Source organism: Artemia franciscana, chromosome 1 (genome assembly GCF_032884065.1).
Source record: "Artemia franciscana chromosome 1, ASM3288406v1, whole genome shotgun sequence".
Lineage (NCBI taxonomy): Eukaryota > Metazoa > Arthropoda > Branchiopoda > Anostraca > Artemiidae > Artemia > Artemia franciscana.
In genome coordinates this window covers 32,715,505-32,740,775 of record NC_088863.1, presented here as the reverse complement: position 1 = coordinate 32,740,775, position 25,271 = coordinate 32,715,505, and the positions used below count along the sequence as shown (strand labels likewise).

The window sequence follows — 25,271 nt, the reverse complement described above, 5'->3', positions numbered from 1 at the left end:
AATAAAGGAGAAAAACAAAACTAAAAAACGAATGTATATACAGACCGGGACACCGGGATACAAATGACGACCGGGACACAGGGAATATAAATGACGACCGGGACACAGGGACACAACTACAACGGGGACACCGGGGGAAACAGGGGGATATAAATGACGACCGGGACACCGGGACAGGGAATGGTCGATTAGCAATCACCATCAACAAAGCTCAAGGGCAATCATTAGAATCATGAGGTATAGATCTGAATACAGATTGTTTTCCCATGGACCATTATATGTTGCATGTTCAAGAGTCGGTAAACCTGACAATCTATTTATATGCAAAGACAATGGGACAGCAAAGAATGTTGTATATTCGCAAGTTTTACGTAGTTAAAACCATATATATATATATATATATATATATATATATATATATATATATATATATATATATATATATATATATATATATATCTATATTCACAGGTGGGACATAGGGACACAACTACAATGGCGCGTAACTATTATGGCACGTAACGACTTACGCGCGCGGGGGGGCTTGGGGGGGGGCGCGAAGCGCCACCCCAACAGCTAGTATGTTATAAAAATGAAACCTTGCAAAATAGATCTTCTGCTTGAAGGAAGTAAAAGAAAATTGTTCTCAGCTTCACAACTTAGCTCAATCCTAATTTATAAGGTTTTAAAAATATGCAAATACATTTCCTAAAATTTGAAAAAAAACCATTGATATGGCTCAGAATTCTACTCAAATAGCAGGAATTGCCTTTTTAGAACCAAAGGCAGAGAAAAGGCAACTGGTAACTGTCATGTAGGCGAATTTCAGGGCCTTCTAAAGGGAGAGGGAGTGGAGGCGGATACTTCAAAATACCTTTACGGGACATACTTTAGCCTTTAGAATCATCTCTGAAAATTTCATTTTCCTAACCTAACCCCTTTTCGAGATAGCCAAAAGTCAATCAACTAGAATTTTTCCGATAATTGTATAACCCGTTTAACCGCAATATTTTCAGATTGTCATATAGTAGTAGCCACATTGAAACTGAAGTTTTGAAAATACTTGCTGAACTGATCAGCCACGGCCTCAAGACGTAGCGATGATTTTTAAGGATGATTAACTAAGGATATGAAAACTTTCTCATTTTTCTGTTTTCTCTTTAATTATATTCCAAGTTCTCTTAAACAATGACCTTTAACTAAAGTACCAGATGACAAGTACAATCAGACTTCTGGAAGGACAGTGGCAATGTAATCTGATTGTTTGAATTGGTTAAGTGGAATTTTACATTACCTTATTTGTCTTAAAAAATTCGATAATATAAAAAATTAGTTTTTAATGAAATAGGCCGTCATATGCAGTTTTGCAATTTTTGGCAAAAGCGGTGCCAAATGTAAAAAAAAGGAAAACTAGAAAAAAGAAACTAAAAACACATGGAACCAAACAGACCGAGAATGTTTGCTCCTTTGAAGAGAAAGGGTAATTGGGAATCGACATACTGTTTGTGCTCGAGTTTTTATTAGAAAAAATCATCGTCTAGTGTATCTAACTAGTTTTGCTTTTTTTCAAGATTCGACATGGCAACACTGAAAAATGTAATACCACCCGAGAAACTTCATAATTTTGAAGCATCCAAAAGAAAAATCTTTGAAAATCGTATTTTTTAGACATGAATGGGCCTAAGATCAGTCAAGATGGTGAAAACTGTTTGTATTTTAATGTCCTTGGCACTTTAAAGATTTATCATACTATTCACTTTTACATTTTCTTAAAAGTTTAACAACTGAATTTCTTTAATTTTTCAAACGTATATTTGTTTCTGTAGGAAAATGGATTCTTATTTGAAGAGAAGAGTTTTCCAACAAAACCAGGATTAACTTTTTCATGTTAGTATTTTTAGGGGTATCATACACTCTTTATAATATTAAGAATAACAGAAAGATTACTCAGTCATGGACGCAGGTACTTATCATTCAATACTAGACTCCAGTGCATATATGAGATTGGCTCCCCTAATTTTGTCAAATTTAGAACAATTGGAACAATCAAAGAAGTTGTACCATTTAGGGATGAAAGAGTATTGTCAAGAATGCATGCTGAGAAAATTTTAGTCACCATAGAGACATGGCACGCCGAGTTTTTTCCTATATAGAGAAGAAATTATAAGAAATAACAGTTCGCTTTTATTAACTTCTTCTTGATCATAAAAGAAATAATACAAGATATATTAATTAAAAAAAAGGGTTCAATTTTAATTTTACAATTTTCCCAATTTTTGTCTCCAGTTTCAAGCTAAATTGAGCTTGACTTTTTTTCTGTTTTCTTTTTTCTGTGGGGAATCTATAAAGATTTGCAATCATTTTATTTACTTTGTTCTGGAAAACAATTCTAGAATACTGAATCTAAATCCTTTGATCTTTAGTCAATTTCTAAAGTATCAGCTTCTGCTTCTGATCTTTAAAGTGCTAGGAAGGGTTAATATGAGCAAGGACGTCTAATCTCTGTTAACATGGTCACTATCAAACTAGATCTGTAGAGTAAGTAAATGCTCTGACAGCTGAAGCATACATCCCCAGATTTGAAGTTTTGAGTGTAAATGCTTTATCTTGTTTTTGTTTCTTTTTTTTTGTTTCTAGTGCAGCTTTTTTAACTCGGCAGTATAAAAAGTAATTTGCATACATTATCCAAAATGTGTAAATTTAAAATTATGGAAAACGCTTATGAAGGAAAGGGTAAAAAAGCTAAAAATGACAAGTTACAAGAAATGTGAGACTTTTTCATCTTTTTTACCTTGTTTTTACCTTTTCTTTAACCTTTGTTCTATTTTATTTACCTTTTTTGAATTTTCTCTTCAAAAAGAGAAAAAAGGAGAGGGGCTCACAATTGGTTGACAGAGAAATTAGAAAAGGTGATTCCAATTGGTTCTTTAGAACTCAAACCCAGCGTACTGCCTATGTCATTAAATCCAAATGTTTTGCATTTCATTTACCGCAAAATTTTGTACAGAATTAAAACGGAACTGAATGATCAGACTATCTAAATTGGGTTAACTCAACGATGTCAAGAATTCCTAAGAATCCAAGCGTTTTGGGGTCTTGGGACAATTCTTTGCCAAAATATCCGAGCTGTTATTCACCAAGGCCTTTTCTTTGGCAATTCAGATGATTAGCTGATATGTTACAATCAGAAGTAAAAAAAAGAAAAAAAACAGGGTTCGCACATGCTCTTCATCATCTTAGTCATTTTTTTGTCAGTTGCAATCAACTCTTCTTTCATTTTTTTTATCTATAGTTTGGTTATTGGTAATGTGCTACTGGTGGATTATGATTTAGCAGTTAATCAAATTTTATAATCAGGGAAAAGCAGACTGAGAGGAATTCTCCTATACGAACTCCAAGCTTTAGTTGCTCTCCGTAGTAGGCAGGGATGCCTTGACGGAACAATATCCAGAGATGAATTACTTCATAAAGTTAAGGTAAGTTTTTTACCTATATCACTATTCGTAAGAGTATTGCCATGTTTAAGGTATTGCACCATTGATTATTTTTAATGACGAATAAAACTAGAACGTCACAAAAAAGAAATGTCATAAGATATAATGTCTTCTATTATGCATTTGGGGAATATAAATGAAACACCACCTTGTCTCTTAGATTAGAGCTTTTTGCTCACTTTAATTCAAAACTTTAGTTAAATTTTTAATTTTATAATCTATTCTTAACCTCTAAGTTAGTTCGATTTTTTCAGAAAATAATTCTCGTCTTTGGGACAAATCCTTTCTCCTAGATCGGAAATTTGAGAACAAACCAAACTTTAGCTTTAATTTGGGACGATCTTTAAAAACTGGTTTTGCCATCATCCTATCTTTTACAGCTCCTGTTTTGAGAAAATTTGTAGATCTTTCTGAATGTTTCGGCGACTCAAAAATCTGATGGCTCTAAGACTTGAAGATTCAAAATATTTTTTTTCTGTAAGTCTAATTTCTTTTTAAAATTGAAAATGAAAATCCAAAATTTGTGTATTGCGTAAAAAACAAACAAGAATAGTATTTTGATTCAGAAATATGACCTAAATACATAAAGCTGCGTTCCCACAACTGAAACATCGTGTCGACACTCTCTGAAACTGAAAATAATGAATTCAAATATATTTTGAAAAATTGCGGGCTCATTAATTTTTCCTGACCCGGGACTCAAATTGGGCTTCGTCCAACTTTCATGAATCCATGGTTTCTACAATCATTCTTAGGAAAGAAACGCTAAAGATGTTTGTATTTGGAAGAAATGCACTCGCAAAAGTCATCTTTTTAAAGTGAATATGCAAGAAATCATCCCAAGTGGGGTTTGGATTTTCATTTGGTAATGATATTATTTGAGTTTGTCGCAATGTATCTTTTTCCAATGGTTTCCTATAATATTTCTACAAACTTTTACTTTCTATTTTGACTTTATTTATTCTTTCTTTACCGATTTATCTTCTTTCGATACTATAAAAAACTAAATAAAAATTAATATCTGGAATTTTAAAAAGTCTTAAAAGATCTTCAAAAGCTCTTCAACTTGAAAAAAAACAACAAGGAAAAATGTTTGACTTTTCTTAAAACTCCTTATGTTCTTGATCGACGATTTAAACTGGTCACATTGTTATTATTATTTTATTTTGTGCCTAGAATACTTACTTTGATACACTTAAAGTACTGCGTAGATATATAGAAATCCTTTTTCAATCCTATTAACCTAAGAATGAACATAAAAACAATCTAAAAAGACCTTTCTTCCTTCCACATGGAAGCGCGTACCCCTGGATGAGAACTTAGGTTCAGCTAATTTATTGCATTTTCAAATAATGCCTGTCGTGGATCAATTTATATAGCCAGATGTTCGGAATTCCAAAGTCAGGTTCTGCTTTCCTTGCCTTTCCTTATTGATTGGTCTGGACCTATTTACACCTTTGTTGCTACAACGTGTCCTTTCATATGTTTGGACTATTGTTATATTTATTAGAGCAGACCATGCCAGCCATCCTAGTTTCGTCATTTCATTTACTACTATTCTCGTAAATAAACCCTCTTTCTGGTTTTTATTTTCAGTATGGGTAAATGGAAGAATAATCCATTAAGAAGGATACTGGATTTTATTATGGATTCGATTTTACCATCTAAAGCCTACATAGGTGTCGCTTTATTTTTGCAATTATGTTTTTACCTTTTTTTTTATTTTTTCTTGCAATTATTTACCCTTGTAAGCAACTTCGGTCTATGCGCTAGATTCACATGGATTCTATATTTTAATAATTTATAATTATCAAAATTTGCTCTGTATTTAGAGACATTCTAGTTGTAAAAATACCATTCACTTAGTATTTGAGGTAAATGCTGCTTTTTTCCACTTTTAGTTGTGTATTGATTATCGTTTAAAAAATAAATGCAGTAAAACAGATTTCAGGCTCCATGATTTTTTTTTTAGTAATTTAGCTTCTAAACTACTGAAACTTGTAATTAAAAACTATGCATAATTTTGAGAGTGAAACGTTAGAAACCTGTTTTAAGCTTTCAGGAGTTAGTAAATTTTCAGGCTAAATTTGGATAAAATTTTGTACTGTTAAGTTGCTTAATTTTGGAAACTAGCTTTTAAATTTGTGTAAAAATGACTGAATTTGCTTCCTTTTAAGACAAGCTAACTTTTAAAGCTTTTTTTTTAGCTTTTAACCTATGCTAGTCTAACTGTAATTTTCTATCTTCCTATCTATTTATAATTTTTTGTTCAGAAAGGCATTAAATTAAGCTATGCTAGCTGCCCATTATCAACCATTGGCTATTTTGTTGCTACAATAATAGTTAACAAGAGGATTATTTCGCAACAGAAGAATTAACTTGATTTCAATTTTTTTAATTTTTTCCTCAGTTGCTTTGATGTCCTCATTGAAGTAACTCTAATAGCTTCTTTTTTCCACGTGGATCGATTGCGACAATTGTATTTCATTAATTTTGGTGGTGGTTTTACTTGTTTCTGGTTTAGTGAATTTTTCTTTTTATCTTTGTTTTTCTTGTGCTGAAGAGACCTAGTTTGTATTCAGGCGAAATATTTTTTTAGTCTTTCATCTTTTCTCTCTTCTGGCCGTAGTCTCGTTTGCTGTCTTTTCATTGAGTTTTACCTCTCTTTGTTCTTTTTATCATGGCTGGCCAGTTTGGCTGAAGAACATTCATTAGTTAATTTGAATTATATGTATTGTACTTGATTAGAAGCGATAATTTTTTTTTTTCATTTTAAGTTTCTATTTCACTCTTTATTTTCATCAAAAGAATCTTTGTTCCTTTATTGTTGATATTCTACTTAGATTCTTTACTCTATTTCAACTGTAGTTCTACTTTCTTTGTATAAATATAGACATTGAATATTTGAACTAAATTTTAATTTCAAAGCGATAAGTTTTTGAGTATTTAATGGTTATTATGTGGCTAAATTTGTATTTGACATTTGTTTTTAAGTTTTTTCTCTCTTATGCAGTTAAACTATATTAAATATGACCCATAAAGGTAATATTCGATAGGGGAGGTTTCTTTTCTTATGTCTGTTCATTTCATTATCACTCACTGTTTTCTGTAATGATATTTAATGATTTCAGGCAGTAAAAAGTATGCTTGAAGAAGCCAGTTTGATATTTGGTTGGGAAGCTGAAGATGTTGGGGAAGGTCAACTCGCTGCCATCGCCAGAAAAGAACTGGAAGATGTTCAAATGTTTTACGAGTCAATTTCTTATTAAAGGGAATTTTTCTCGACTCTCCATTCTTCCCAATAAATTTTTGACTTTGTATTGTTTTAATCATCAAGATAATTTAATCGTGTAGAATTTGTCTGGAAGCCAGATTTCAAGTGCTATTCAGTTATTCAAATGTATTGACCTGTTAGCCGCATCACAAACGGTGAAATGATGCAAATTTCTTGTGGTATGCCAATATAGATAAATCCTGGTTGGCCAACGAAGGAGTTAAGTAACTATGCCTCTAATACTTATGTGAGTTTGTGAAAAATCAAATCTTGGATGGATATTGATAAATAATAAAGCTTAAACTCAAAATTATTAGTAGCTTAACTCATTTAGCTGTTCGTTTGAGCTTTCTAACTGTTATGAAGTAAGAAGTACCTTTAATGAAAACAAAAGTCTGCTTTTTATGCAATATATGCGTCCTTGCTTGCAAATTCTCTCCTTAAAACTAGAAAACCAACACAAAGCTTGTTGTGAATCTAGCATTTATAGGCCTTTTCTGTTAAATTTTTGCGACATTCTTGTAATTCTAAGAAATGAAAAATAAAATTAAAGTCATTGGATTCTTTACAAAAATGAAATAAAATACAAGTTTTTTCAACTGAAAGTAAGGAGCAACATTAAAAATTGAAACGAACAGACATGATTACGTATTTGAGGGGGTCCACTCCTTCATCAATACCTCGCTCTTTACGCTAAAGTTCGAATTTTGCTCCAATTCCTTAAGAATGGCTCCCTATGCGCAAGGTAAAGTTTTTTTTTTATAACTTGTATAAGAGCTATTTATACTAATTAAACTCATTATGGTTCAGGGGTCATTCTTTGAGAATAGGAACGAAACTTGAACTTTAGCGTAAAGAGCGAGATATTAACGAATGAGTCAACCACCTCATATACGTAAGAATTTCTGTTTATTTTAAGTTCTAACGTTGCTCCTTACTTTCAGTTGAAAGTATTTTTTTTTAAATTTCTGATCGTTTATTAGATAATGCAGGGAAATCTAGTATCCCCTCAATGAAAAATTCCCTTCCCCCATGACCAATTCCTCCATGAAAAGATCCTCACACGTAACCTTCTCCCCCCGGCCCCCCCACCAGAAAAAATCCTCCCTGAAAATGTCTGTATACTTCTCAATTACCAATAGTATATGTAAACAATGGGCAAAGTTCACAACTTGCAGCACTTCTTCTGGGGACTGTGGGGGATTAAGTTATCTTCAAAGACATAGTTATAAGATTTTTCGACTATGCTGAACAAAATAGCTATCTCAAAAATTTTAATCAGATGATTAAACTGATGAAGGTATGAAGGTATTCAGATGAAGGAATGACTCCTTCGTCAATACCTCGCTCTTTACGCTAAAGTTCGAATTTTGCTCCAATTCCTTAAGAATGGCCCCCTATGCGCAAGGTAAAGTTCTTTTTTAGAACTTTTATAAGAGCTATTTGTTCTAATTAAACTCATTATGGTTCAGGGGTCATTCTTTGAGAATAGGAACGAAACTTGAACTTTAGCGTAAAGAGCGAGATATTAACGAGTGGGTCAACCACCTCATATACGTAAGAATTTCTGTTTATTTTAAGTTCTAACGTTGCTCCTTACTTTCAGTTGAAAGCATTTTTTTTTAATTTCTGATCGTTTATTAGATATGCTAGGAAATCTAGTGTCCCCTCAATGAAAAATTTCCTTCCCCCATGACAAATTCCTCCATGAAAAGATCCTCACACGTAACCTTCTCCCCCCGGCCCCCCACCAGAAAAAATCCTCCCTGAAAATGTCTTTATACTTCTCAATTACCAATAGTATATGTAAACAATGGGCAAAGTTCACAACTTGCAGCACTTCTTCTGGAGACTGTGGGGGATTAAGTTATCTTCAAAGACATAGTTATAAGATTTTTCGACTATGCTGAACAAAATAGCTATCTAAAAAATTTTAATCAGATGACTTTGTAAAAAATGAGCGTGGGAGGGGGCCTTGTTGCCCTCTATTTTTCGGTCACTAAAAAGGGCACTAGAACTTTAGATTTCCATTTGAATGAGCCCTCTAGAATCATGGGGTTAATACTATCACCTCTGGGAAGAAAAAACAAACAAACAAAAGACAAAACAAATAAACACGCATTCGTAATATTTCTTCTGGCAAAAAACTACAATTTCCACATTTTTAGAGATAGGAGCTTGAAACCTCTGCAGCAAGGTTCTCGAAATATGCTGAATTTGATGGTGTTATTTCATTAAGATTTTATGAGTTAGGGGGTGTTTGCTACTTTTTTCGAAAATAATACAAATATTCTCAGGCTCGTAACTTTTGATAGGCAAGACTAAACTTTATATATTCGAAATCAGCATAAAATCTAATTCTTTTTATTTATCTTTTGGTTTCAAAATTCCATTTTTAGAATTTAGGTTACTATTGAACCGGGTTGCTTCTTATTTACAGTTCGTTACCACGAATTGTTTGATCACTGGCAAAAACAAAATCACTTGCCAAGAAAAAAAGTGATTAAAAATAGTGATATATTACTAGGGTGGCAGCTCAGAGTTCAATTAAAACATAACCGCGTTTCAATTAGCAACTTTTCTCGTACGACGGGAATTTTGCCATTTTGCTTGATTCGCTGTTGACACAGGGGTTGTCCGATTTGTAAAATGTTGGCCATGTATACATTTTGCTTGATTCTCTGTTGAATCGAGCAACAGAGTTGTCAGATTTGTAAAATGTTGGCCATGTCCACATTTTGGGCTATTTTCCACTTTCAATGGTCAGTAGTAAAAAAAAAAAAAAAAAAAAAAAAAAAAAAAAAAAAAAAAAAAAAAAAAAAAATGGTGTTTTGTTGCTGCCAAAAGAATTACCTGTGAATGGGACAACGAACAACAAATTTTAAGAAGCCTGAATGATGGATGTTTTTATGTTCTTCTACTCGGGAATTGGGATTTTTTGCAACGTATATTTTTCTATCTCGAACTTACTGAGATCTAATCGTATGTAACCTACTTCCTAATTTGTTTTTGCTCAGTAAACCTTGGTATACAAATTCAGTGATGGAAATATCTGCGTTCTTTCTACATTTTTGGACACAGAAAGACGTCATAAAGTTGAAAATTGCAGATGGTACATTTTGTGAATAAACAAAGGATTTTCCTGCAACAACAAATCTTGTTCTACGTTTTTTTCTCTATTAAGACTATAGCATTTGTATCAATTTATAAATGCTGTTGGATAACTTATTTATAAGGTAGCTATTATTTGTCTAGTGTTTAAATTTCTCAGTTTTGTGCGCTATTATATCAGATCTTCTGTGTAAACAGACAAATTTGCCTTTAGAAGATCTCAAATTTTAATTTTTGTTATTTTCAGCCTTACAAAACGTAATAAAAAATAAACGTAATAAACGTAATATTTACAAAACGTAATAAAAATTGTGTTTGCATGTTATTTACATATACATAAAAAAGAGTTTTAATAAAAGACTATAAAATAATATAATGAATCTTGTTGCTGACAATAATAGGCCTAATCTGCAATTCCAGAGAAAGAAAACCAAAATTTTCGTATTCGTAACTGATGGTGTAAATGTAACCTAATCAACTAAAATCTGAAGGATTTTAGTACATGTAAGCAATGATTGAATTATTTTAGTTTTCAACAGATCTAGCATTTCAGTTTTTTTTTGGAATATACAATAAATTGAAGAGATACAGAATCACATTCATTAATGGTGTTATTTACTTTTAATTGAACAATAAAGTTAATGTTACAAAAACATTAATGTGCATTATTAAAGAGGTTCTATAGTTTTTCCGTTGCTTCTATAACAGCCAACTTTCTTCTTGGCGTAACAAGATCAATTGGAGGACGTAGAACCTTGAATAAAAAAAATAATGAAAATTTGGATTCGTTTGGTCTTTCTTCTACATTTTCAATCAGAAAAGTGTCTTCAAATCAAGCCTGTCCAATACATCAAAGAAGATATTGAGAAAAGTTGAGACATAAAAAAATGAAATACCACAGGTCTTGGTCTTATAAATGTTTACCTAAAACTTTTTTTGGTTCAAGAAATAAAGTGAAAAACCGTCTTTTTTACAATGAATATCCTTTCGTCTTATAAAAAAGAGAAAGTCAAGGGGATGGAAAGAAAGAGAGAGAGAGAGAGAGAGAGAGAGAGAGAGAGAGAGAAGAAGAAAAGAAGAAGAAGAAGAGTGAAAATACAGAGTAAGCCAGAAAGATATAAAGAGTGATTTTAAGAAACACTTTTTATTAAGAGTCTGTACGCTTAATATTCAGGGACCTCATAACTTCATCTTAAAAGATTCGATCAAACTAAAATTGATGCCAGGGTTTAACAGATAGTATTTATCGTAGCATAGAGCAAACCTTAGCGTATATCAAAGAATAAAAGAAATAAATAAGACTGAAAAAGAGGCAATTATATTTTTTTTCAGGATGAGGGGTTGTTGCCCACAACAAAACAGTGCGTCAATGGACATAACATGACTTGTACTCTTGCGAGAAGGAACATTACGAGAAGGAACGCAAAGTAACAGAAGATACCTAACTAACCTAACTTCACTTATTGAATGTGTTCTGATAATACACAGGTACCCATAGGACAAAGTCTATCAAAATGATCCATGTAAATGGGGATTGTACATAACCCTCATTACCTCCTGATCTCCTCTATTAGCTTAATAAAAGTTTTTTTTTCACAATTTATAGAACTGTGAACTAATGATTCAGGAACTTCTCAATTATTAATACAATGGTGAAAATTTCGTCAAAACATCCTCTCCTTTTCCTAAAACCACACCGCTCATCTCTTAAAACCTTGTCTACAGCGTTTCTAAGTCATAAAGGTATCATCATACTAAGTAATTAGCTTACTGTAGGAACCCAACTAATGCCTCTATAATTACCAAACTTACTCTTAAACATTTCTTATAGAGGAGTTTAATTAAAGTTTCCCAAAAATTACTAGACTCATCCCATTTTTCTAAAATCATATTCTTAATCTTCAGTAGTTTATCTCTAACTTCATAACAACCATATATAAAAAACTCATTTACCAAACTATCTCCATTTGATACCTCCTTAATTAAAATGTTATTGGTTTCTCCATTTTCCTTACAATCCTCTTGTTTATTGCGAATTATCATTCAAATAATTTGTGTAAAAGACCTTCCTCTTCTTTTTTAAACATAAAGCATTTACAATAATATCCCTAGCTGCATTTGTAACTTTCTTCCCAAAGACACAACCAGCGACTTCAAAAACTATTCTCCTAAAACTATTGAAATCCATCCTCTACATTTTCAAATTTTAGACTCAAGATGTTCCTGGAAAGTGTCTCGCAAATTCTTGTCCTGGAGGCCATCAACATTATACTTCCCTAAAGGATAGTTACTCTTCCTAAATTCCAGTTTTAAAATAACCCTAGACAGTACTAGGCAGGGATTTTTTACTTTTAACATCAACAGCAGCACTTTTTCGAACCCTAGTGTCTTGTACCAATCCTGCAAGTCTTAGATTCACAAATGACATAATCAATTAGGTCAGCTGTCTTGCCATCATGTGAGTAGGATTTTAACATATGGGCGATTTTTTTTTTTACCAAATACTGTATTGGTTATAACAAAATTTCTATAATTAAATATTGCAACCGTCTATAACCATTACTTTTTTATTTCTTACACCAAATTTGCCTAGGCTAGGATACCATGTATCCCTAATTCTACTGACCTGGGCTCAAAAACACCCTAATAGAAATACAATATTTGCACCTAGGATCTTGTCTTTTTGTTCCTGTATCTGTAAAAAAAAAAAAAAAAAAAATTCATCTGAGTCACGACTATCTCCAACAGTCAGTCCTATAGGGGCATAGTGTACCATGACTGATAACTTGCACTTTTTAGTAAAAAATGAGTAGCCGTTATTCTATTATTAATACCTTCCGGACCTAAACAAGACTTAACAGCTTTCTTATTCATCATGAGCCTTACTCTTTGCTTCTATTTCCCATCTTTGCTGTCTGATTTAATTGATTTTATATCACCTAATTTCATTTGTGATATCCCAGAGATGTATTTTCTGTCCTAATAAGTCCTAATAATTCCGGTTCAAAAATCCTGAATTTGTCAGTGTAAATATGGAAACAATAGTCGTTTTTAGCGCTTCAACATCCAAACTTGCAATTTTCATATTCTTTTCATCTTAATCATGGCCTCGGGAAATGCAATGGTTACGGAACCAATACACGGTGGGGACTAACACAGTTTCTTAAGTCTTCAGGAAGCACTTGAGCCGGCTTAGAACCAGACAGCAAAAAGCACCTAGGACTGTATGAATAATAGAGGTTTTGTGTAATATTGTGCAAAGTAGTCGCATCACGATTTTTACAATTGGCGACACACTTCTACCAGCAACAGTTGGAATCCTGCGCAAGCAATCTCGAGCCCATTACCTTCGACTCATTATATACCCATGCCTACACATATTATGCTACTACGGGAGACAGATCATAATTATTAACAACTTACCTAGGAGGAAGTTTGTAAGCCAAAAGAAGCCCACCAAAACAAACCAAACCCAGAAAAACTATCCATTGATCAGAATCCAGTGCAAATGCTGTGTTGTTTACTAGGCTATAGTTTTTCCTCGAAGGGCAACACCTTTGCGCTGATAGCAGCCACGGTTTCGGTTAGAAAAACTCAGTGAAAATTAAATTTAGAATTGTTAGAGTTATGTATGGTTGAAATATTCAAGCTAATCACATGCTTCTTAAGAAAACATAGAAAATGCAGTGGTGAAACAATCCATTTTAGTTTTTAAGTGTTTAATATAAATGTTTAATAGAGTTTTTAAAGTGTTTTCAGAGTTGTGGTTACCATTAGCCCGTTTTATTCCTCACTTCCGATTAGTTATCGCAAAATGTTTCAGGGAACGTGTTACGATATTTACTATAAGAGGGCTAAGCTTGGAGCTATTCAGTAATAAGCAAATTAGGATCTTGTGATACTATAAGAGGGCTAAGCTTGGAGCTATTCAGTAATAAGCAAATTAGGATCTTGTGATCGACCAAGTCAAAATCATTTGGTTGATCAACTAAACTATTGTTTAGCCAAACATTTGACTTTACTAGACTCTTTAGTATGGTTTGTATGTGACATGTTGTATGTGACGTGGTTTTTAACTTTCAGCCTGTCACAAAGAAATTCTTCGTGCAGTTTAATAACTGTACTTCGTGAAGTTAAATAGCTTTTGCATTCTTGCTGCTTCTAAAGAAACAAACATTTCTTAAGTCTTTGAATGCCAAAATAAAGAGGAACAGTTTAGACATGGCTGATAAATTTACAAGGTATTTCATTTTTCGTTTCCACAATGTAATTACAAAACCATAAATTATGCCGAAGATCAATTACCACAGCCCAGTCTTCATTTACATCCTTAGTCTCAGAACAGCATTACTTGTTTTGGTTTCTCATTTGTGAACTGAATTCCTCCCTATTCCATCCTCTCACTGTTTTTTTTTATCTCTCTCACCATTCACACCAAAATGTTGTTTAAGTATCCATTATTTTGCTCCTATATGTACTGTCACCTGAAATTGCAGCACAGCCAAAGCAATACACATACTAATTCTCCTTCTCGTCTAATACTTGCAATATAAGTAGATCGTTGACTCTTAAAGAATATTAAGTAAAAAAAAAAGAAGTTTTTTTTAAATGAAAGTAAGGAGCGACATTAAAACTTAAAACGAACAGAAATTACTCCGTATATGAAATGGGTTGTCCCCTCCGCAATCCCTCGCTCTTTACGCTAAAGTTTTTAATTGTTTTAAAAAGAAAAATTGTGGCAAAGAGTCAAACTTTAGCATAAAGACCGAAGGATTGTGGAGGGGACAAGCCATTTCATATACGGAGTAATTTCTGTTCGTTTTAAGTTTCAATGTCGCTCCTTACTTTCAGTTAATAAAACTTGTTTTTTTATTTAAAATCTGAACATTTTTGAATTAATCTATGTTTGATTTTGGCTCTCCGCACATAAATTATTAAAATGAAATTTGCATATTAATTCTTTTTTTGGCTAAATGGCTTTCTCTTAGTTTTGATCAGACGATTTTGATGACAAAGACTAAATTTGATGAAATCTATATATTTAAAATCAGCAGGAAAATCTGATTCTTTTGATGTATCTTTTAGCATCAAAATTCTGTTTTTTAGAGTTTCGTTTACTATTGAGCCGGGTCGCTCATACAGTTCGTTACCACGAACTGTTTGATATTTACTGAGTAGTTATTTTCTTGAGCCTAGTTAATGGAGAAGCATTTTTAAATTCATTCATTCATTTTAGAGGCATTTTTGAACGGATCAACTTTGCCTGAAAGAAATTCTTGCTAGGCACACTACCCTTACAATACAGTATTTTGTCGGGTAACACAACATGTTTTTTATCATAATTTTGTACCAACTCCATGGTTAAAAGTAAATGGAGTTCTAAACTGCTTAGAGTATCCATTCAAAGCAGTTTCTAAATGGCTAATATCACTATTGATACAAGTAAAATCATTTGGTTCCTTTTGAGTACTTTATCTTCGCTGACAACTTTTTTGTTGCAAAAAAAAAACTTTTTCTAAGTATTTTAATGTAAGTCCCTAACAAAAGAATGGCATTTTTGGGTGAGTTGTCGTCTGCCAGCTCATAAAGTTTGATCAAATTCAAATATGTGCTGAGGTAGATTATTTTACCCTTGTACACTCGGTATCTACCATTTCCGATTTTTTTGGGGATGCTAGACTTAGCCTTCCCTTTCAGGACCCTCAGACCCGTCAGATTCGATGATTTGATCGTCATCAAGATTGGGCCATATTTAATGGCACGGTACTCATTTCGTTATTTATAAAAGCAGAAATATCTCAGAAATATCGCACAAAGCAAAATTTAGTTGTCAATTTTCTTACACTAATAACTTTGGATATAACAAAAAAAATCAAAAAAAAATTACGTCCATCAAAACGTTGACGATAAAAGCTATTCAAAGATATTTAATAATTTGCTGCCGAAATTTTTTTAAAGTGTAAATCGACAAACTTTTGAGATACAGTATTTGAGTTGAGAGACAACAATTGAATCCCCACAAATCAGTAAGCCAATTCGTACCAAAAAGTTTGACATCTTCTTAGTAACAGCTGAAGATAAAAGTGGAGGCAAGCCTAATTTGATTTCATTGTTTCTGCTGCGAAAGCACATCAGCTGTTTTTAAAAAAGTAACTGAAAGCCTCAGTAAGTTCACGGATCAAAGCTTAGTTTGTGAGTTTTCTTCCACTAATAACTTTAGACAAATAAATTTATAATTTTGCTTGTTTGGAGTCGCCACAAAAATAAGTTAAATAAATTACTTAAGTATAAATACATTAAAACTAATTAAAAAAATGAAACAAATAGATTAAAATACACAGTAATCCCCAAAATATAAGGGTTTGCTTTGAACCTTCTAGTTTTTTCAATCAAAATTTCCCTTGCCACTCCATGAAAATAATACTTATTTTCAAAATCTTAAAATTCTTTTGAAGAGATTTATTGGAAAATTAAATGCTTAGTTCGATAGATTTTGTTTTACAAGTTGGGTCAATCAAGGGGACGGGAAATTGGAAGTTTTAAGCTAAAAGATTTTGAGAAGCAAGATTCAAATAATACACTTGCAACTACCAGCCAGCTCCACTTTTTTGTTATTCCTATCAAGCCTTCAAGGAAGAGGGAACTAAACCTAAGCTTAAAGAAGGGGGGTCTAAGGGGGAAGGGGTTGATGTATCATGATTAGGGTAAATTCATTTTATTTTTATTTTAATGTAGCTCTTGCTGTCATGTCTAATATTTCTCTTGATTCAATATCTTTTCTAATTTAAAGTTATTTATAACACTCACAATATATATAGATTACACTATAGCAAAAGAATATAAATTATTAGCACTGCCACAGGAAACAAACTAAATGACGTTTATGCAATAAAGAACATTAAGAGGCTAATTTGCTTCTCCAATCCAAATTTGTCTAATCGACCTCTGACAATAAAATGAAATTTGCTGGGTAAAAAAATGCATATTATGAGGCACGATATCCCCCCAGCATTAAAAGCGTCACTAACATACTATCTTCACTTATTCAATACTAGCTGTTGGGGTGGCACTTCGCGCCACCCCAGTACCTAGTTGGTGGGGGCGCTTCGCACCCCCCCCCAAGCCCCCCCGCGCGCGTAAGTCGTTACGCGCCATATTAGTTACGCGCCATTGTAGTTGTGTCCCTGTGTCCCACCTGTGAATATATATATATATATATATATATATATATATATATATATATATATATATATATATATATATATATATATATATATATATATATATATATATATATATATATATATATATATATATATACGTTTTTAACTACGTAAAACTTGCGAATATACAACATTTTTCGCTGTCCCATTGTCTGTGCATATAAATAGATTCTCAGGTTTACCGACTCTTGAACATGCAACATATAATTGTCCATGGGAAAAACAATCTGTATTCAGATCTATACCTCATTATTCTAATGATTGCCCTTGAGCTTTGTTGATGGTGACTTCTAATCGAACATTCCCTGTGTCCCCGTCGTCATTAATATATCCCCCTGTGCCCCCTGGCGTCCCCGTTGTAGCTATTTCCCTGTGTCCCGGTCGTCATTTGTGTCCCGGTGTCCCAGTCTGTAATTTCTCTTTGAGTGTCGCAGTCGTCATTTATTTTCCCCGTGTCCCGGTCGTCATTTTTGTCCCGGTCGTCATTTGTGTTCCGGTGTCCCGGTCTGTAATTTCTCTTTGAGTGTCCCGGTCGTCATTTATATTCCCTATGTCCCGGTGTCCTGGGATTCATTTGTGTCCCGATGTCCCGGTCTTTAATTTCGTCAGTCGACAAACATGACGTCAGTCAACACACACACGTGACGTCACTCGAAACACAGACAACTTATTTTTATATATATAGATATTCACTCACACAATAATCTGCTTCAGTATTAGAAGTCTTAAAAGAATCAGATCTTTCACATGAAGTATCTAATTCGTTTTCAATAGCTGCCGTTCATGTTTTCTTGAGAACATGTGAGCTAAGACTTGAAATGCTCTACAAGACATTATCACTAAAATTGTGAGGCCTTATAAACCATTGTTCTATAGATTTTAAATATCTTGGCTTTCTCTGAATCGCACATAAATAGGTTTCCAGCCCTTTTATGGGCAACATTAACGGTTTTCTTCCTACTTGACCAAAACTGACCTTTTCTTCTTGTGTAATCTATTTTGCTATTCAAGAAGAATAGTATAGCATTGAAACATTTGTCTAATGAGCCCTCTGCATGACAATTGAATCAAGAAGACTGCTGTAAAATTTAATTGTCTTTGACTATAATTTCCAAAAATAATGGAAATTCCGTATTTTGCACATAGTGAACTGAAACCATCATTTCAGTTCTCTAAAAGATATTAGAATCTCTTGGCATTGTTCCAAGGTAATTCCTATTTCAAACTCGGAAGCCCCCTCTGCCTTATGAATAATCCCTATTACACCCTTTTCCCTATGTAGAAACAAAACTAATTTACATAATGACAGCTCTTTGAATTGCAATCAATGATTGCAAATTTACCATAACATGGTATGGTAACCATACTATGGTTAAGATTGCAATCTTAACCATAATTTCGAAAAGGAAAATAGCAGGTTTAAAAAAACTTTAAAAGCACCTTAAAATTTTTATATTTATTTTTGTTACGTTTTCACGAGTCAGACAAACATTTTGAAGAGCGTTCAAATCCCTTTCCACCCTCGCACATGGCCTTGTTGTGTGACATAAATAAAACAACTGTTTTAGATATATCCATGCAATTCGTTGGACTGATAAGATTACCAACGCTCCAATACAAAATTTTACTGAACAACCACTCATAATTCATATTCAATTCAATTCAAAACGTGAAGGTGGTGAAATAGTGCAGGTGGACTAGGACCGCCTCCGTTACGATGGATAGCGCTGTGGACCTATGATATCAGTCGTTGTAGACGAAAGAAAATAACTCTTGTGTAACGCATCATAAATATGCTGTGTTTTACTGTTCATCCTTGGAGGATCTTTCGTCTAAAGTAATTGGGAGGCAATAATGACGAGGTGCTGTTGTTGCCTCACGGACGCATATTCCTATAAATTGTCGTATGCCACCATAAACTGTTCGATTTCAAATATTTGAAGTTAACATAGTAATGACACCCTCCTGGCGTATGTATTAGTTTAAAACTTGAATTTTGTTGAGCTTTCGTTACCTAGCCTGACTAGGGATACTCTCTGTTTACAGTTAAATAACATGAACGTTTTCATAAATTGTATAGAAACTAATATCTTTTGTATGTTTTGCTTACACTGGAAGAGGTTCAACATCTACTTGCTATTCATTATAGTATACTTAAATCTTTAATTGACTGTTTGGTTCATTTGAGACTTTATTTATTTGCATACATAATTCCATATAGCTGTTTCTTTGAGAAAAGTGGAAGGGTCTTTCAAACTCAAAATACATTTTACAGCAAACTAGATCTACGGTTGTTAGCTCATAGTCATCTTTGGCAATAAGGGGCTCGCAACTTTTGCTAGTTGGTGTACCTATTATTTGTTTCCAGTGTTTTGTTTCCAGTTGTATTTCCAAGTTGCAAGGGCAACGTGAGGTGTTGCGGCAACCTTTGTTCGGCCTCACCAAGTAAATTGTTGCGAGAGAAACACATTGGTTTTGTCTCCTCGCTTCGATTAAACGCTGAAGTTGTTAATCTGCAAGGATCTTAAAATAAATACTAGGTACACCAACTCGCAAAAGTTGCAAACCCCTCATTACAACTAGCAAAAGTTGTAGGCCCCTCATCGCTGAAGATGATTGTAGCCTAACAGCTGGTTATTACTTACAAGTTCCCTACATGTCTTACCACTGGAACTAAATTTGTCTTACCATCAAATACACTGGAAACAAATAATAGGTACACCAACTAGCAAAAGTTGGGAACCCTTCATTGCCGAAGATGACTATGAGCTAACAACCGACCGTGGCTTAAAACCCCCCTATATGTCTCACTATTTGTGTCGGCCTATTTTTGGTTTCAGTGTGTACCTTACTACTGAAGTTCTCATCCCCTTTAAACTTTCAAACTGGTATATCTGATGAAAGAATTTTTCTACCAAAAAATGAATGACTTATTCTTTGATCAGCTCATCAAAAGCTATCGACTGCTGTCTAAAAAAAATCTATCTGTCTTAGTTCATACGTTGACGTTTTTGCCGTAAGCCAAGTTTCCAACTTCATCAATTAGAAAGGAGCAAATGATAAACTGTAATTTATTTAGCAATGAGAGAACTTTTAAAGTTTAAGAGGCACATCTTATACCATTTCTCTACCTCAATCCCAAGTGCAAAAAAAAACGAATGATAAACTAAGCTTAAATCACGAACAGAAATGGGTAGAAACAATAGATTTTTGGCCCCAGGCAAGAGTTCTACGAAGCTTTCCAAAATACAAAGTCATATTCATCAATCCAGCCTAAGGTCCACACCTTCTGTAAAAACCACAGAGGTTAGAACCTTACCACTTTCTAGGAATAAGCTGAAATCGGGGTGTTAGGAAACAAAAAAAAAAAAAAAAAAAAAAAAAAAAACACGACAAAACCAAAGTGTTGGTCTCGCAACACAATTATGGAAAATTTCACGCGAGATTATTCAGTGCAGTATTTAGGGCACGGAGAAGGTAACAACCAATTATCTTCTTTCCATTAAAGGAATATACTTATGAGGAAAGAATTTTGCCGAGTAAACGATAGCTCCCTTCTTGTTGGGGAAAAATCTCGAGTGTAAAACTAAATGCTACAATTCAAATGTTTCTATACAAAATTTTAAGAAAAGCTAATATTAAGAATTAAGATAGTTCAAAGTACCCCTCCCCCCAATTAAAGCAAAGGATTGTAACTTAAGGTTCATATTTTCGTTTTTGAAACAAAAATGTTTGAAAGCAGTCCACTTTTCCAGAGACGATTGTATGGAATCTATGGTTGTGGAGAATATTCAGGATATTCTTAGAGAATTCATAGAGGAACACAGAGGATATTCTTTCAAATTGAACTTTATCAAGCCCCTAGATCCCTTTACAAGAAAAGGTTATGCACCAATGAGCTGTTCTTTTCAAACATTTTATCCAAATAGGATCAAAACATCATCCGACAAAAGTTTTGACTAAATCGCCTAAATAAATCTATCGCAACAAAAACGTTTGTAAGAATCTACGAGTTTTTAAAGCACTCTTCAACCCTATAATGCATATCTTTCTTAAGCATGTTATGACAGGTAAACAGCCAGATAAAAAAAAAACAAATGACAGTACAATGCAACATTAAAACTTAAAGATATAATCCTAAATGAAGGGAGAAAACTAAGAAAACTAATCCCAAACATGGATATATTTTGGCTTTCCTGATTTAGCTCGATTTATTCCACGAACTGATAGTTTCCAAGAGAAAAAGAAAGCAAACCTATATTGTAAGTAGGAATTATGCAAGTCCCATTTCTAAGTGCAAGTCACAATATCTTAGGTGTGAATTCAAGAAAGCGATCATACGTCAATGTTTCCGAATCAATAGAAAAATTTATTATACCTTTACATGTGGAAACTGGCTATTTTCTCTTTTCGCTCTGAATCGCTCTAATTTACGTCGAAACAAGGCCATAACCTACAAAAAGAAAGTGGCAATTATATATGGTTACAGAAAAAGCAACAATATTAAACAGTGAATAACAGCCCACAGTAAGAGAAAAAAAAAAACTGTCTTGAGCAAGATTTTACATGTATAATAATCCCTATTTGACCCTAATTCAGGAATAGTAACTGTCATCGATATCAAGCTTAAAAGTAAGAAATGATGACGAAAACCAAATTCCTGGAAATTTTATGAATGAGCTTAACCCCCCCCCCAAAAAAAACAAACGTTGGTAGGTCAAAATTAAGTATACAATTAGATTTACCATGTTCTACAACTCTTAACCGGAAGTTGTCAAAACCAGGTTTTCAACAATTTAAGGCTTCACAATTAGCTTGGGAAGCCCTGACGTGAGGTTTTTTCTCATTTTTTCTAGCTCCACTAGAGGGGTACTAAAACGCCGTAGAGAGTTTTTCAAAGGTTCATTTGAAAACTAATGATTATATCTATGTTTTTTTTATTAATTAGTCTTGCTAACTGATAGTACTGCTAATAACGATAATGAATATGTGTCCAGTCAACAAACTAATTTCCTATATGCCTTTGATTGACCATTATAGGCCAATGTACTAGGAACATAGTCAGTTACTATCAATTTTTTATTTACATGGCTGCAGCGGTAGCTAGCAACGTAATAAGAGACGATCACGTAAATAGAGTCAGATCAAAATAAGGAGTACACTATTAGAATTGTCTTGTCCGATGCTCCCATATAAGAAACTAACAGTCCTTTGGCTTGATCCATAAGGAATATCTATCCACCTGAAAAACAGTAAAAGTGACTTTAATCACGATATTCTGCATCGAAGGAATCTTTTTCTTTTCAAATTTTCCCCTCAGGCTCTAAAACATCATAAAGAGGTGTTTAATGGCTCATTTTCAAGAAAATTGCTATATATAGTGCTCGCTGTAATAAAATAGTTTTTGAACTAAAATCAGCTTTTAAAAAAGCTACATTTTCGTATAAAACTTATACGAAACAAATAGAAACAAATGTCATAAACAGCATCTTGCATACGAAGATCAATAAAAAACTATTAATATTATAACAATCACAAAGATAATGTTTTATAAGACGGAGTAATTTTTTTAGATGTTTCCAAATTGCAGCAGTAGCTAGCTAACTATTAAGGGACGATCATATCCAATGCTAAGAAATAAAATAGCCTGTAACTCCTAAAAATAGTGTCAAATCAAAACAAGAAGTAGACTATTTGAACCACCTTGTCCGAAACCGCTTAGTAGGAACTTACCGTCCCTCGGCTTGAATAAAGGAGAAAGTCTACTGGCTTGAAAAAGAAGAAAAGTTGCTTATATACATATATATATATATATATATATATATATATATATATATATATATATATATATATATATATATATATATATATATATATATATATATATATATATATATATATATATATATATATATATATATATATATATATATATATATATATATATATATATAGCACGGCACGTAGCAGGCTTCTATATATGGATTCTTATTGTCCCTTGTGTTTTATTGCAATTTTTTCAAAGATATTTGGTTATTAAAGCAAGTCCAATTTCAAACAATGATATCTACTAAGCTTTAAAGTTTTGGTTTTCTATTTTAAGGTTTTTGAATTCTTGTAATCCCTTGTTTTTTAATTTTAACTCTAATTTCTTTTTCTTTTTTAGTTTTTTTCTGCTTTTAGTTTTTTAGTGTTTTTTTTAGTTTTTTTCCTTTGTTTCTTTTTAGTTTTATTTAGTCGTTTATCTTTTTTATTTTTTTATAGTTTCTTTCTTCTTTCTTTATTTTATTTTTCTTCTTTACTTTTTAGTTTTTTTCCGGAACGTGCCCCAGCAGCACATGTGCAAGGTGCTAATTTTTAACTACGTAAAACTTGCGGATAATCAACTGGTAATTCCTCTGATATACTCTGGTAATTCCTCGACACACATTCTTTTTTTACTTTCTCTTTCAGCCGCAAGCCTAGTTTCGCGTTGCTCTTGTAATACATCGACACGCTTTCTTTTGGTAATTTCTCTCTGAGCTGCAAGCCTAACCTCCCCCCTAAAGAAACACGTAAAAGCTTGCTATAAAAATTGTTTTTTTTGTGAATTTTCTTAAAAAGAGACGAAAACCCTGACAAGTCGTCTTTTTTATTTTATTTTCCAAGTACAAATAGGGCACAAGACCATTGTGGGGAGCTGTTTAAGGTAATTGAAAAGCAAATACTCTCATTTACATTTTTTTGAATTTTATCATGACAACACCAGCATAAAGTACCTTATAGCACCAATATGTGGTTTCAAAGCAATTTCCGGAGTGTAAAGTCTTGAAACTATAAAAGATCTGCCGCTTAGACATCCATAATCAAAAAAGCATCAGCCCTTAAACTGATGCTTAAAATACCCCCTTTGAAAAATCCCCTTCCCAGTCCTCTTTGCAAGTGGAAAAAAGGGTTTTGAAGAAACTACCGAGTGAAAAAAAATTCATTCAAATACAAGGCTAATTCGTTAGTGATTTATGCTATTTGTCTTCACATACATTCTAAAATTAATTATGGAACAAATTCTTGAGAATTCGGAAAAATTCCTTGATATCCCGACGTGTTTTTTTTTTATTTCTTTGAAAAAGGGTTCAGTTAAATGGTGTTGATTTGCAGTTGAAAGAGGATTCAGTTAAAGGGAGTGTGAACGATGCTGGGGTTGAGCTTCACGGGGGTAGATTTGCAACGGGGTTAATCTAATCAGTTGTTCAGTTAAACGACAGTTTAGCTGAACGAGGGCTCAGTTAAATGGGGTTGAGTTGCACGGGGTTCGAGTTGCACCGAAATACCTATTACACGGGTGTTGTGTTAATTGGGGGTTCAGGCACACGAGAGCTAAGTTACTCATCCGAAAAATTACTTGACATCCCGACGTGTATTCTTTTTATTTCTTGGAAATAGGGTTCAGTTAAATGGTGTTGATTTGCAGTTGAATGAGGATTCAGTTAAAGGGGGTGTGAACGATACTGGGGTTGAGCTTCACGGGGGTAGATTTGCAACGGGGTTAATCTAATCAGTTGTTCAGTTAAACGACAGTTTAGCTGAACGAAGGCTCAGTTAAATGGGGTTGAGTTGCACGGGGTTTGAGTTGCACCGAAATACCTATTACATGGGGGTTGTGTTAATTGGGGGTTCAGGCACACGAGAGCTCAGTTACATTGGTTCTTTTGCATGGCGTTCAGTTACACAAGGGCCCAGTTACACGAACACCCTCTGTATCATTTTTGTACCTTCTTATTGTTTATCTATGTTTTGTAATATATGATTGGAGGTATAAAATTGGCCTTTGATCCCACAAAACCCTCCTCGCGTTGGCAATTGATTAATATCTTCTTTTTATTTTCATTTTTATGAAATGATCTGAGCCAGGGATTAAGAATTTTGTTCACGTTTCCTAATACAAATGATTGGACGTCATATCCTTAGCAGACATAATTTTTGCTGTTTAAATACTTTAAATATTATATTCAAAGAAAGTGTGGAAATGAATGAAATTATTTTTATAAAATAAACCTAGTTTTGCCTAAAGACAAAAATAGGAGCCATCTTCATAAATGACCTCGATATGCGTTTATTTAGACAAAACAATTGCTGCAACAAAAATCAACATGAAACATACGTGGAAAAAATTGTGAATATATGAGATTC

The 25,271-nt window shown here is 33.2% G+C and overlaps 2 protein-coding genes across 5 annotated transcripts in view; one reads left to right on the top strand and one right to left on the bottom strand.

Moving 5' to 3' along the window:
* Window positions 1-6,812, top strand: part of LOC136028823 (SET domain-containing protein SmydA-8-like) — a 35,699-nt gene extending 28,887 nt beyond the window's left edge. Inside the window, exons 4-5 of the mRNA XM_065706751.1 lie at window positions 3,358-3,476; window positions 6,626-6,812. Coding sequence (XP_065562823.1) covers window positions 3,358-3,476; window positions 6,626-6,763 — 257 coding nt within the window. The 3' untranslated portion in view covers window positions 6,764-6,812. The remainder of the gene's footprint in view (window positions 1-3,357; window positions 3,477-6,625) is intronic.
* The window catches only part of LOC136028807 (calcitonin gene-related peptide type 1 receptor-like), a 199,055-nt gene that overhangs the window by 21,501 nt on the left and 152,283 nt on the right, over window positions 1-25,271 (bottom strand). For 2 of the 4 annotated variants that reach the window (XM_065706728.1, XM_065706738.1), the window contains exons 11-12: window positions 21,481-21,555; window positions 10,482-10,633 (exon numbers count right to left, since the gene is read on the bottom strand). In XM_065706728.1, coding sequence (XP_065562800.1) covers window positions 10,559-10,633; window positions 21,481-21,555 — 150 coding nt within the window. In that variant the 3' untranslated portion in view covers window positions 10,482-10,558. Of the gene's footprint in view, window positions 1-10,481; window positions 10,634-21,480; window positions 21,556-25,271 lie in introns of those variants that run through there. The other 2 variants (XM_065706716.1, XM_065706721.1) reach the window with 1 other exon arrangement.